The 14,418-nt window shown below is 47.0% G+C and overlaps 1 protein-coding gene across 1 annotated transcript in view; it reads right to left on the bottom strand.

The window, feature by feature from the left end:
- Positions 1-7: 7 nt before the first annotated feature.
- The window catches only part of LOC117776392 (mitogen-activated protein kinase kinase kinase kinase 4-like), a 29,798-nt gene continuing 15,387 nt past the window's right edge, over positions 8-14,418 (bottom strand). The window contains 25 exon segments of the mRNA XM_034610262.1: positions 8-2,516; positions 2,677-2,816; positions 2,940-3,099; positions 3,187-3,336; positions 3,413-3,513; positions 3,636-3,770; positions 3,923-4,066; positions 4,150-4,320; positions 4,592-4,709; positions 5,912-6,208; positions 6,525-6,654; positions 6,779-6,909; positions 6,911-6,958; positions 7,794-7,802; positions 7,985-8,079; positions 8,249-8,388; positions 8,714-8,814; positions 9,278-9,547; positions 10,177-10,329; positions 12,574-12,660; positions 12,812-12,973; positions 13,068-13,278; positions 13,396-13,468; positions 13,572-13,747; positions 14,269-14,347. Of these exon segments, the coding sequence (XP_034466153.1) occupies positions 2,433-2,516; positions 2,677-2,816; positions 2,940-3,099; positions 3,187-3,336; positions 3,413-3,513; positions 3,636-3,770; positions 3,923-4,066; positions 4,150-4,320; positions 4,592-4,709; positions 5,912-6,208; positions 6,525-6,654; positions 6,779-6,909; positions 6,911-6,958; positions 7,794-7,802; positions 7,985-8,079; positions 8,249-8,388; positions 8,714-8,814; positions 9,278-9,547; positions 10,177-10,329; positions 12,574-12,660; positions 12,812-12,973; positions 13,068-13,278; positions 13,396-13,468; positions 13,572-13,747; positions 14,269-14,347 (3,365 nt within the window). The 3' untranslated portion in view covers positions 8-2,432.

The raw sequence follows: 14,418 nt of genomic DNA, 5'->3' as shown, positions 1-14,418 counted from the left end.
ACTGTAAATTACTTCTCATTTTATTCAATGGAAAAAAAAGACCTTCAGGAAAATACAGTAATTCCCATAGTACACACAGAGAGGACATAAATTAGAGAGGCGTGGCAGAGAGACGTTTGAGGGGAAACATGTCACCTGGCAGGTGGAAAACATTTTCCGTCCACGCTGCCACACAGCCAGGGGCACACTGCACTAAGCAGGATGTAGAGGAATCAGTAAAATCACACTCTGGACTTGCGTAACGTGAGCAAAAGTCAATTATTCCTGTACACACACACAAAAGAAAAGGTCTAAATGATGGTACAAAAAGGGAATAATGCAAAATACAAAACAGGGTAAAACTCCGCCCTCGAAATAAACCATAAATATTCATATCGATGCACATTGGTTTGACAAAACAATTGCTTCTGTAAACATTTCCAACATAATTGCATTAAAATTTAAAAACCACTGCAGTCGCATAATTATCTGAAGGGTTACATAATAAAAATCGCAAGAAACAAGATTAAAAACTAAGTCCAAGTTAGAAAATATGCTGCTTGGTTCTTGTTGTCTGAAGTGGTTTCGTAACACTGCTAGTAGAACGTGTGATTTGTCTTCCCTTCCTCGCTTTTACAAGTGAGAGCATCTTGTTCCCGTGTTCTGCGTGAAGGCACCACCCGGCCTCAGAGCAGGAGCCCAGAGTCGAGTCGACCTGAAGGAGGTGAAATTCATCCCATTTGTTCGTGTCGTACAGACGCAGGAGCCACGGGATGATGATCTGACAAATTTAACGGTGAAATGAAACCGTTGGATTTCAGAGGTTGAGTGAGGGAGAGAAATAAAATGAAGAAGTAAAATACATTTCTGGGATGGAGTGACGCTCTGGTTAAATTGGTATTTTCCATCCAGACTGACTGAAAATGTCAAAAACAAGAGGTCCAATAGTGAATCACATGGCTGGTTCAGACTTCCGACACTAAATCTACACGTCTTTGCTGTTCACGGAGGATGTTTGCGGTTTATAAATCGGCTTGAGCCCCTTCCAAGGCAACGTTCAGCTGCACTTTAATACAGAGTTGGGAGATCGTGGACCTGATCGCTCCTCGATGTGGAGTGTGATGTTCAAAGCTTCTTCTCCGCCTGCTTCAGTGGCACCTATGCACGCTGCCTTCGTTCCCTTAGCGCCACTTCTGCCCGCTGGCGTCCATGCTACGTTAACGGCCACCTGCTAATCCTGCATGTCTAATTCACAGTTTATCCTAGCCCTACTAATGTCTGGTGTTAAAGGAAAATAAATCCACCCGACGACGTCACATTTCTGGGTCTGGAAAGCCCTGAAAAATACCACAGAGGACGATGAATAAGGTGGATTCTTCCTTTAAAACTCATCTACAGGTGTGTTCTTATGCTTCATGTATGTGCAGCGAGTCACATAGAAAATATACAGTGTATTAAAAACAGGGGCTAATTTAGTTAATAACACCAAAGCAACATGCCATCAGAAACAGGGCTACTTCCGTCCCGACATAACCTACAGTACGTTTGAGGCAATGTGGTAAAAGTTGAGAGTGTTGGTTAAACCCGGGGGAGGTCGATGTCGTTAGTATGTACACGCTGATAATCCAGTACCCTGTGTTTAATGGATACATCAAGAAGGTCCCTTAAAAAATCTTCACTTTAAGGAGGAAAAGGCAAAAAAGTGAAGACGCAGGCAGATTTACAAGTCAAGCATCTTTTACGGGAGTAAATCGGTGACTGTGAACGAGTGTTTCTTCGTGACATGCTTGACGTGGAAATCTATCATGGAGGGAATAGGAGTTTGTTTATAACCCGAATAGGACCTTGGACTAAGCGCAGCCACGAACGGCGGAGATCGAGGGTGTGGCTTCAAAACTACGCCGGCGGTCGCGTTTAGCCTCTTAAACGTGTCCCTTCAGACAAACGCACACATTGTCAGTCATTCACATGCTCAGTGTTGCCTCCGTTCACACACACACACACACACACACACACACACACGATGCAAAGTTTTACTATGACACATAACAGGTTTCATCAATCGCCAATCGACAGGCAACAGAGTCGACATCCCGCAGAGGAAGAGGAGGAGTGGGTGGAGATGGGGTGAGGAGAAGCTGGAGGCTGGTGTGGGGGTTCTGTCGGCGTAATACAGTTTACGGACATTAGGACAGAGACAGAACGATCCTCCACACACACACACACACAAACACACACCCCATCCCTCGCTTCTTTTCATGATTACAGTCCAATCCGTTGTTTGTTTGCCCCGAGCAGACGAGAGCAAAACCTTTTCCCCCTTCGCAGAGATGCTTCTCCAGCTCAGGCTCAAGGCTGTTCTCTTCTTCATCGGTCATAGTCACAATCGTCGTCTGTTGGTCGCTGCTTGGGTACGGTCACCGTGTCGGCTGGCGCTGTGTGGGGGGTAACGGCTACCAGCTCATGAGGGAGGTGCGTCCCAGGGTCATGAAGTACACCTGGCTGGCACCTCCTTGGCGCACAGAGGCGAAGAAGACCTGACAGAAAAGTGTACATGATTTACATGAGTTAGTTGCAAACATTTAAAGGTTTTCAATGTGGCAAAAGAACACTGCTGAAAATGTCCAAAACACTAAATGTTATGTATATTAAGTTGGAAGTAAAGACTTTAGAAAGGCAAAGAGAAAGCTTCCTCACCTTGTCGTTCCGTTCACAGAGGAACTTGAGTCTCTGAGCTCTCTTGTGCATGAAGACCCCGTCCAGGTGGCCCGTCTCCACAGAGCGGATCTCTATGGCCTTCTCGCCCCAGCCCATGATCTGGTTTGACCTAATGTAGGCTGAGCAAACACAGAGGAGCAGTTTTTTAAGAGGCGGCACAGTTTCCCTAGCTCGCTCTGATGGTGCACAGAACTGAGAGGCAGAACTTAAATCCCTGTAAAAGTCAAACTGAGCTCACTGACCCACTGAAGTTGGCATTTCTCCCCACTGCAGCACCACATCCTTGGTGATGCGCCCGTACGTGTTGACGTAGACGCCCTCGTCCTCGTAACACACCAGCAGCTCGATCCCGTCAGTGTTGGGCAAGATGATGATGGCGTGGCACTGAATGCTGGTCTGGATCTGAGGGGGGGAGGAAAGACGCGTTTGAGAAGGAGAGCGAAGGGTGTGAAAAACAAGGTATAATGGGCGTCTCGGCTGAGCGCTTACATGTGTGGGCAGGTAGATGTCGTAGACGGCACCGGAGTCCACATCCACAGCATGGAAGCCTGAGCAGGAGCCGTAGATGACCTTTAACCTCTGACCCTCCTCCACCGTCAGGTCAACCAGCAGAGGCCTGTGCACCAGGTCCCCAAAAGACTAAAACAATGAGTTAGTTAGTTAGTTAGTCAGAACCACCTACACAGACCTTGATCCATCCAAGAACTACACTTACCTTAAAGGCCATGAATTTGTGGTAGGGCTTGGGCGCCCAGGCGTACACCTCCACAGCATTCTTCAAGGCCAGCACCAAGAATTTAATCCTCTCATACTTCACTGGAATGAAAAAGAGACAAGAGACAATCGTGAGTGAAAAGAACTTCCACCTAGATCGAGACAAATCTTTGGGAGCATTTTTCATTCCAGGTTTAAGAGTCATGACAGATGGGGGAACGTACCGACTTTGTAGTGGACGCAGCCTTCCAGGTCGCCCACATTGACCCAACCCTGCTTCTTCTCCACCTCGGGGTCGTTGTGCAAGATCTTGTTCCTGAGCCACGACAGGTAATACACTCGCAGCTTGTTCTTTTTACCTGCAGGAGGAGGGAGGAGAAATTCAGAGGAAGAACAACCTCAGACATACTTGGGCATCTCTTAATACCCCGACACCTAGCCATCCAAACCTCCATCACTACTTCTACATAACATAAGAAGGGTTTGGGTTCGCCACAGGTAAGACATGTACCCGATATGGTGACCAGGACATTGAGTCCCTCCAGCACATCCATCTGTTGGATGCGTCGTCTGTTGATCAGAGGGTAAACCTTCCCTTGACCGCTGCGGTCCAGCAGCATCAGACCGCTCTCCGTCCCCACCAGCAGGTTCACCCCTGGAACAAACACAAACATCAGTTCCCAGTGGTTGAAAGCAGCACTCGGCCGTATCACGAGCTTCTTTCCGACCTACGCTTACCCCAGAGAGCAGCACACAGGATCTCAGAGTTAAACCTCTTCTTGTACTTGCGAATCTCGGGCGTGTCGCTCGGCGGGCGCGTGTTGACTGGGTTGACGTTGACCACCGAGCCCTTACGGGACGGGTCGGCCTTCAGCGGGTCCACCAGGCGTCCGTCCTGACCAAATGCAGCTGGAGGGGGGAAACAGAGGGGGGACGTGTCAGATATGATGTCACTACAACCTGTACTTAAATCATTTGTGAATAAACTATTCTGTAGACATTTCCTTGCATAACACTATGAACGTCACCTGAGCTCAAATGTTTCAACATCATTTCTTTTTCAAGGCTGGAGAGAAAATTCGCTCCTCCTCATAAAAACACCCTCAAAGAAAAGAAAAACATCCTTCCTTGCTTCATCCCGTCATCAGGGAACTGAAGTGGCTTCACAGTATTTAATTACCCATGTTGTTGAGGGAGCTGCCGCTGGATGGAGAGATCTGGAGAAGGCGCGGGTCGATGAAGGGAGTGAAGGAGGAGGAAGACTTGTGTTTGGACATGGAGTTGCTCTCTGACTGGGACTGGGAGAGATTTCAAACATTTAGAAAACTATTTATGTATCTAGGAGACAACACAACTAACAGATATGAAACAGATTATTTATTTGGCCTTTGGTTCAAACCAGGAAATAAAAATTTGCTAAATTTATTTGCAACATATAAAACTGACTCTGACTGTTGATTTAAACTACAAGAGTTACAGTTCTGCCTCTGGGGGCTCATAAAAAAACAGCATTTAGCAAAACTGTTTTCAATCAAACTGCATTTTTTGGATGAGACAAAACAACTGGGAACACAAAGCTGGCAGTGAGATCTGGGGTTAGACAGAATCCAGTGAACATGCAGTTGTGTTAGTCGTTCTGAAGCCAGCGAGGACAGAATTGTTATCGGATAGGAACAACATGTGAGACAAGAAGAAATGTGTCGAGGGGAAATGAGAGATGATTTAAAAAATGAGCTGCTGTGAAGTGTTTAGAGGAAGTAAAAGAATCTGCTCCTAATAAAGCACAGAGAGAAGAGATGGGTTAGTCCACCACCCAAGACGCCTGCTGTTTGCGTCACACCACGAAAGAAGCTGTTATCTTGATTAATCCTGAAAGATAAATGTAATTTCTACTCTGCGAGTATAAATCTGCAGAATTCCAGTCCAAAAACATTGATTTGCCACCACCACCATGCCAACACTGCTACTACTCCAAATAAACACGGCTAAGAAACACTCTCTTGCGGTTCACCCCAAAAAGCCCCAGTTTTAGTTTTCTTCCATGCCCTGACCGTGTTCTACCACCAGGAGGCACCAGTGTTAGCAGTGCAATGCAGTGAAGTGCAGGAGGGAAGGAGGCTGCAGCCAGGAGACTCCCACCAGGTGACAGGCAAGACCAGAAGGGGGCAGAGGAGAGCTAGAGTGAAGCAGGAGGGGACAGAGGGGGGAGTGCAGGAGAGAGGCTCAGACCAACAATTAGGGAGTGGACGGCAGGTGTGAACAGAACTGAACAAGAATAACTATTAGAAATAATTTGAGGAATTTGCACTTGCAATTATTTATTTTATCTAGCTTGAGGCCTGTAAAATTGATCATAGGTTCCTCACGATCTTTGACTCAAGCTGGATAAAAACAAACATTTGCAACTGCCCAAATCTGCAGCTTACTCCACGTCTGAGCCTGTTCACCTGCTGCCGTCCATTCCTTAATAGTTTGTCTCAGTGATGTGGGGGCGACATACCTCTATGGCAGTGAACTGGTCCAGGGGGTTCTGTGGGGACATGGCAGGACTGGCATGGCTAGATGATGAGGGGAAGGAGGGGGAGGAGGAGGAGGAGGAAGGGATGGTTGTGGAGGAGGAAGAGGGGTGATGGCTCTGCTGGATAAGATCTGGCAGGTGGTGAATGCGGCCGGCAAAGCCGTTTTTCTCTGGCGGCCCGTTGCTGGGGGTCTGGCCGTGGCCATGACCAGAGCCAGCCGAGGAAGAGGAGGAAGAGGAGGATGAGAGATTGACCAACCGCTTTATGTCAGCGGTGCTCTGGAAGCAAGAACAGGCACACTGTGGGCTCGAGCAAGCAGGTGAAGAGAAGGTGGTGGTGTGTGTTGGCTGCTTCGTACTATCCTTTACTCAACTAATCCAGACATTACATATTCTATAAACTCATCTCTGCAGACCACCACTGCTGTGCACGCTGCATCAACAAAATTTAGAACAAAATGCAAAATGACAAACAGAAAATGATGGAGAATGAGATGACAATGACACAAAGAAAAAGGAAAATGACAATTCTAAAAATATGCAAGTAGAATAACTTGCCGTCTGAGTAAGTCAGAGTTCGGTCTCTTCCTCTTACCTGTCTGATGACCAGCGTGCCGTCCTTGGAGGGCGTAATTGCTTGGTCGCTCTCGGAGTCTTCAACCAGCATGGTCTTAGTGGACTCCGTCTCCCCGTTGCTCAGTCTCCTGCGGAAGCCATGGGAATATCTGACGTCCGTAACCAGACCAGTGTTAACAGCCATGCAGAGAAGCCATGCAACACTTTGCACAGTAAACATGAACGCAACAGAGAACAGAGGCAAATAAATGACATCATCGCACTACTGCCTACCCAGCTCTGGAGTCCTCGGGTCCGGAGGTGGACTCCTCTCCAGCCTCCTGGTCCACCTCCTCGTCGTCGTCCTCATCAGTGGTGCCTGAATCCTCGCTTGAGGAGGAGTAGTCGGTGACCTTGTGGGGGGGGCCGCACGTCGTCTACCGCACGGAGCTCCTTGGCCAGAGCAGTCAGGTCCTGAAAGGAACAGTAATGAAGTCTTAGAAAAACATATTTTGCTAAAGCTACATAACAGGAGCCTTGACGTCATCCTTTATTACTTAACATATTATTATTTCTGTTCAACATAGATGTTTATACAGTCTCCGATTTCTGGGTATCTGTAGTATTTTACCACTTAATTAAGCCGTGATTGTGAAATTTAGAGTGCTAATTAAAATAATTGCCGGCCTGAAACCTTGTTGGACCCGGGCTAAGACGCCATTTAGTCCAAGTTGAACAATACGGTGAGTTGAGTGGCATAAATTAGGGTTAATCATAAAAATTTGTGTCACTCCTTGCTGTGATACCCATGCTGCCCTCTGCTTGTTTTCACTTGCACACTCTGACTAATGCAGACTTTTACGGTCAGTGACAAGCAACACAGGCGGGGATACGTCCCTGCCTTGTTGGACAAAGCAAATGGGCCACAGTTTATCCAGCAACAAAGCCAGGTGAGATTAGGACCCATTCTGACAAGTACAAGGAAACAGGAGGAGTGCGTTTGCATTCAAATGTGCTCGCATTCATATCCAGGCTCAGGAAGCAGCTGTGGAGGGTTTAACCCTTCTAGGGCCGTTGTGTGCGTTTTGTCGATGAAAGGCAATGAACTGTGCAGGCGTGAGGGCGTCGTCCCTCACAGTTGAGGGCGCCAGCAGAAGACGGTAAACCAGCGACAGAATTATTGTATTAATCCTCCTCACAAAGGAGAAATGGCCCTATTTAAAAAAACATTTGTTTATGATGCAATGAGTGGGACAATGGTGCAAGCACAGCATCGGTGTGATTATGTAATCTCTTTTAACAGGCTAACCACATCAACCTAAGAGGTTCCCCAACAATCACGAGCCATTGGATTCATGTGATGTTGCACACATCAGGTGGTTGTTTAATTAGAGTAATAGAAAATAGAGATAAAACACAAGTGGGGAGGAGGGGTAAAAAACTGTTTTCACATTCAGCATCATACAATCGTTACCAGTACTCTGGTAACGGGGGACTTACGGCTGGTCGAGTGGGTCTGGCGAGGTTCTTTTCATCTTGTTTCTTGGGAACATTTTCAGGCCGCTGGAGAGGAGACCCTTCAGATTTGGAGGAAGCTTTGAGAGGAGAAGGAAGTGGAGTTAGCGCGGGGACACATAAGAGCTGGCTCTGAAACAATCTTCAATTGCCTGTATTGGAACCACCACAAAACTGTCATTACAGTAATAGTCATAATTAAGTAATGAGCAGTGAGTAGAGTTAGTGAAATGTAGCCGTGTACAGTACCAGGGGACTCACAGCGTGGCCTGAAGCGGTCCCCGGAGCTGGCCTGAGAGCTGGAGTTGGAGGAGCCGGAGGAGCTGCCGCTGCCCGGCCGGGGCTGCAGCTTCTCCACCCGGTCCCACAGCGGGCGCTGCTCCACGTTACTGTCACAGGGAACAAAGTCTCATTAACAAGAGCAAGAAATAAACAGTAATATCATTCAAAGTGGGATTTGCAAATGTGCTTTCAAGTGAGTTAACACATAAAAGCAAAGTTACAGAAGGCGGAGCCGATATACATCTATTGTAACTTTTCTCTGTAAGTATATTTGAATATACAACTTTAAGTTTAACGTTAACTCCCATCCACCTGTGTTATTGTGGCAGTGGTAATGTTCCAAAAATATCCTAATTTCAAACGTTTGCAACTGCCTTAAAAAGTTCATAAACAACTGCACAATCCGAATGATTCTGAGGTGTCTTTCCTCACCTGCCAGCGATCCTCTGTCCGCCCTGGTTCCCAGGCTGTGACGGCAAAGGAGACTCTCGGCGTGACAGCACTGGAGACCTGGATGTTGTCCTCACTGGTACCTGGAGGAGACAGATTCAGACGTCTTCACACACAGTGGCAGCTACAGACATGAGCATAACCACTGAATTACTGACGATCTGAAATTCAAAATGTACGACAAGAATTTAAAGCTGCATCACATCACATAATCAAATAAACCTGATATCTTCCCTAGGAGGTAGCAGTGATAGCAAAACCTCTCCAACATGAGAGCCACCAACAGAACTAATTTAGGTGCAGGACTGTGCTGTGTAACATAGCTTTTGAATTTTACTTTTATAACTAATTTGTGGGCCTAGAATTCAAAGTTTTTAAATTTGAATACGACTTATATTAGTTGTGTTCGATGTTGATTTTCAACAAATGAGACAGAGCACAAACACACAGGTTGTGGTGAAGTGACTGAAATGAGAGGAGGTGACGGGAGGGAGGGAAGAGTCAAGGTCAGGTCGGGAGCGGGGGAGGCCATTATCGACTCCTTACCTTGGGAGGCACCTCCTCGCCGCTGGCCTGGTGCTCTGCCCTAGTCTGGCCCTGGGGGAGGAGGGGAGGTTGGGGGTCAGTGCGTGCGTTTGATGGTGGGTGGTGGTGATGGTGGGGGTCCTGGGAGCGCAGGTGAAGTTGTGCAAAGCTAGAGGTCACGCCGCCGGGCTCGCTGAAGGACTGGGAGCGAGAGACCACGGGCGGAGGAGGAGGAGGAGAGGGGGCGGCGCTGTTGCTACTTTTTAGAGCAGCCAGGTGGGACCACTGGACCTTTTAGGGAGTGAGGGAGGGAGGGGAGGACAAGAGGGGGAGGAGGAGGAGGAGGAGGAGGAGGAGGGGAGGTGGAACAAGCAGACAACACAGTGAGACATGAGGGAAGATGTGTGTGGCTTTTCACATACAGGTGCTTAGATATACTGGGTCCACATGCATACAGACAAAGCACAAAACGACACGATGTGTTTCACTCAGATTAATTTAAATACTATTTATTAGTTTATCCTTTTTATTAGTAAAGGGAATAATTCAACATTTTTGGAAATTTATGTAATTATGAAGCTAAAAACATGTTTTTTACCCTTTGGATTTTTTTATGGTTCAGAGACAATGTTGTGGAGTTAGTAAAGTAAACGTTATTTAGGTTACAATTTTGTCTAATGCTATGGTAGGATGTTAGTGGCATAAAAGAAGAAACTAAATCATCAATGGGTTAGTTCATCTCTATAAACAGATTCTGTGGGTGAATATACAGAATCTGTAGGTGAGGGGGGAGATTTTAGGGACAGAAACCTTCTGTTTCTTTCTCTAGTTTGACCAATCATGTTTGAGCTGGAACAGGGGGAGGAACTGGAGGAAAAGAGGAAGAGGAGAAATAGGAAAAGCAAGGAGGAAGGATTTACCTGGGGCTCCATGGGCCGGTGCATGGCAGAGGCCTCGGCGGAGGAGCCACCATTGGAGAATGGTTCAGAGGAGCGGGGAGGCAGAGGGGGCTGCTTGGGAGGAGGGGCGGTCTGAGGTGAGCCCTGAATGTTCTTACGGTATCGCTCGTCAGCCTGGGATGGGGGGGGGAATCGAACAGGACAAAGATGGGATGAGGGTCAGGACAAATATTTCAGCGACCAAATTAAGAAGAGAGAAAATCAAAGAGAAGGAACCACTTTGAAAGGTTTAAGTTTTAAGCTTGAATTCAAAGTTTTCTTTTCGGAATGAAATGGTTCCAATCTCCATGTATTTTCTAATACTAAGGTTGCTTAGGAATACTTTGTCCCAATCAGAAACCCTTATTTCTAATAAACAATAAAGACATTTGGTGACAATGATATTACACATGCTTGAAGCTGTACAGACACAGGTATGTGTGGACAGACAAGAGGTGGAGACGGGACACTTTAATCCAAAATACACCTTTGAATTTGAATAATAAATGGGAAGGAAAGATCATTGTTAATGACACGGAACAGCTGATGACAGGAGATGCTGCTTGGGGTGTCCTGCATGTTAGTGTTCGGGCCTCAGCCATCCACATGCAATGGCCCCGATCCACACAGACACATTCACAGTGTAAACATTAAAGAAGTTCACAGGTCTGCGTCCAAGATCAAGAGAAATTCCTAACACTTGTGGTTCTGTATTGCTTTGAGGAGGAGTTCTGGGGAAAAGAAAATAATAAAAATCCAATGGAATCGTCTTTATTTTTATGGAGGGAAATGATCAATAAATTATTTGAAAATTACAAATTCATCATTTCTCTTTCTCTTGCTTCGCCTGCTCAAAGTGAAAATTAAGACGAAAACATTTCGGGCATCGTCGTGGTTTTAGTAGTCAAGGAGTCGAGCAACAGGGCAAGTGAGCGCGAGTGCCAAGAGAAGAGTGGAGCAGAACAGCTCCGGTTTATTCAGGACATAAAGACGCTGGTTGCTGGTGGTTGCGAGCCTGTGGTTTCCCCCCTGTTCTCCACCACACCCCCCACTTGTTTCATTCAAAACGGCCTGGCTCCGATGGTCTGTGTTGTAACAAATTAGATATTGCTCTGGGAATAACGTTAAATTACATGTGACGGTTTGAGATAATGAAAACCATTATTTGTTGCTCGCACCACCTCCATCATCACGGTCAGTGAGTGAAGACAAGCAAGAGGAAGCTGGAAAGAGCAGGCGGCGGGGGAGGCAGAGCCGAGGAGGAGGTTCACCTCTCTGATAGGCTGCGGAGGATGACTGACGGGCTTGGCAGGCCTATCAGGCTCCGAACTCTCTGCCTCGGGAGGTTGGGAGTCAGATGGGGGTGCGGTCTGAGAGAGGCTGGGGCTTGGGGAGTTTGGGGAGTTCTGGAGCGGGTCGGGACACGTCTCAGCATTGTCAGTCTTTTCTGGCTCTGCTGCCTGGGGCTTGGCGCTGTCTGAGGGGACGGTCTGAGGGGCTCCGGGGGACTCGGGAGCGCCTCTCACTACAGTAACTGCACTGTCGAGGACCTGAGCTTGTGGGGTTGTTGTGAGGGCTCTGTCGGGGGGCAGGGTGGAGGTCTGTGGGGGTTTGGTCTTGTCGCCAGGCTGCGGTTTGGACTCGTGCTGGAGCGACAGCAGGTAGGCTTGCTCCTGCTGCAGGCGCTTATGGAGTCGCTCGGCCTTGCGCTGCTCCTCGAGCTCCCGCCACTTGAACTCCTATTGCAGAGTGTGTTCAATGTGGTGAGGAGAGATGGCAGCGTTGGCTTAATGAATGTAGCCTGAGAGTGCCGCCTCTTAAACCATTCTGTTTACAGACAGCCCACTTGTCACACCATTCACCCATTTTACTCCTCAGTAACACTCTTACTTCTTATGTGTGCTGTGGTGATAGATGCTATGTAAAGTCATTACATCATTCTGAATAACCACAATAGATTTCAAAATGTTTCCAATCAAGAAGGCAATTATTGCTTCGACTCACTTCACAAAAACAAAGCAAAATGTGATTAAAAACAGAAGATGCACTTTGCATTTAAAACATTGAAACAATGGAAGAATATAACATTTTCTCTCACACAAGTTTGTGTAACGGATTTAATTTAACAACAAGATGCCTGAAAAAAGCAGACAAATGCAAAACAAAGACATGTTGTAGAGCCCTCTGTGACGACGGTTGATGTCTTCAGCACTGCTGTACTTTAAAAGGGTTTCACTCGTAAACATGTGTGAATTAAAATACATAAAGGATCAGCTTCAGTGACAATCTTGTAATAGACTTGTTTTAGCATAACTGACAAAAGGGCCAATGCAGTGTGAGTGTGGTGGAAATGATAAGAGGTGAATATGTGTGACTGACCAGCAGCATGGCCTGTTCACGGAGCAGCTGCTCCTGCAGCATCTCCAGGTGCCTCTGCTCCTCCTCCAGCTGGCGCCTGATGTACTCCTGTCAGAAGCAAAGCAGTCACTGGAGTCAGTGGTATGTTTTCACAGGTAAACAGTGAGTGTACAACTTTTTTTTAATATAGATTATAGATTTAACACATACCTATAGTTTCCTTTTTTGATATTCTAAGTAAAAATATGTAAAAACTGACCTGTTCACGATCGTTCCTTCTCTTCTCGTCGTCGGACCGCCGGCGCTCCTCCTCTTCTTTGCGTCTACGATCCATCTCCTCAACACGCCTCTTGTCCTCTTGCTCGCGGCGACGCTGCTCACGCTCCTGTTGCCTCCTCATCTCCCGTTCGCGTCGTTGTTGCTGTGGGGTACACAATAATTTTTTTTGAGTTTTTAAAGTTGTCAATGTGGACTTTTTTGTTTGTCAGGATCAGTCTCATCTTTCTGTGACCAACCTCCTCCAGCCGCCTCCTCTGCTCCTTCTGCTGCTCAATGCGTTTCTGCCTCTCGGCCAATAGCTGGCGCTTGTACTCCTCTTGCTCGCGGAGCTGCTGCTCCTGGAGGTGCTGCTGGCGGCGGAGCGCCTCTGACCGCTCTTTGTTCTCCTGCTGCAGGCGGATGAAGTCGCGGCGCAGAGTTGACTCACCTGGCACGTTGACAATGGAGCTGGATGATGGGAGGAAGTGGGACAGAAGGTTTTGATTAGACCAAATTCCATTGAAAATGTCCCCCGAAAAATGGTTATACCCGTATTTAAGAAGTGCTTTGACAACTTGATCATACCTGGGTTCTCCCTCCTGCTCTGGGGGGTCCTCTTCCTCCTCCTCGCTGCCACTGTACTCATACTCGGTCTCATCTGTAGTCGGTAAAATGAAGAAGTCACTCAGAGAAACTCACCACAGCTGTAAACTCAGCAGAAACTTGAGAAGAAATGATCAGAAACAAAGAGCCAGACGCACCTTTCTCTCCCCTCTTCTTCTTGGTCCGGTCGATGTGGTCTTTGAGTTGTATGCGGACCTGCCTCTCGTTGGGCTGGTCTCGGATGAAGGGATGCTTGAGCAGCTGCTCCGTCGGCGGGCGCTGCGTGTAGTTCTTCACCAGGCAGCCCTCGATGAAACTGAAAAACTTCTTGGACCTGTAGGGATGGTAGAGGATTGTTTACCCCTGAAACTCCAGCACTGTTTTGTGCACTCAAACATTTCTTCCATTATCATTATGATTTTTGGGTGAACTATTCCTTTAAGTAAAAATACAGCCTCTGGTTTCTTGATATGAATTGAGGTTTTATGTTTTGTTCTGTTTTATGAAGAAACATTTTAAAATAACATCAAACTCATCAAAGCTCTCAAGCTCTGAAGAGTTGAATTTTTCCCCACTGCAGTGCATCCATCCAGAGCTGCACTGCAGTGTGTGTGCCAGGAGAGGTTGAGTCTGCCAGAGCAAGTGTATCACAGATGTTCAGCTCAGCAGCAAAGCACAGAGGAAAGGCCGAGCTCAGGATTCTGTAGCCTCTGTAGCTGCCTGATCTCAGATCAGAGATAAAAATCAAAATATGCCAGAACTAACTCAATTTGTACGAATTTATTATGGTAAAAAGAAGAATAGAAAGGATGGAAATACTCAAACTTCACACAAAACGCCCTCAGTGGTGCTCACCATTTTTTAGATTTGAGCCTGGGAGGAGGGTTTCTTGGAATGAGGAAGAGCGCACGCATGGGATGCATGTCGCAAAGTGCTGAAAGAAGAAGCACAGATGCAACGGTGAGAATTTAAGAGACTGAACCAGCATCTTAACTCTGACGGTAA

Source organism: Hippoglossus hippoglossus, chromosome 2 (assembly GCF_009819705.1).
Source record: "Hippoglossus hippoglossus isolate fHipHip1 chromosome 2, fHipHip1.pri, whole genome shotgun sequence".
In the NCBI taxonomy this organism is placed as follows: Eukaryota; Metazoa; Chordata; class Actinopteri; order Pleuronectiformes; family Pleuronectidae; genus Hippoglossus; species Hippoglossus hippoglossus.
This window is presented reverse-complemented; position numbering and strand designations above follow the sequence as displayed.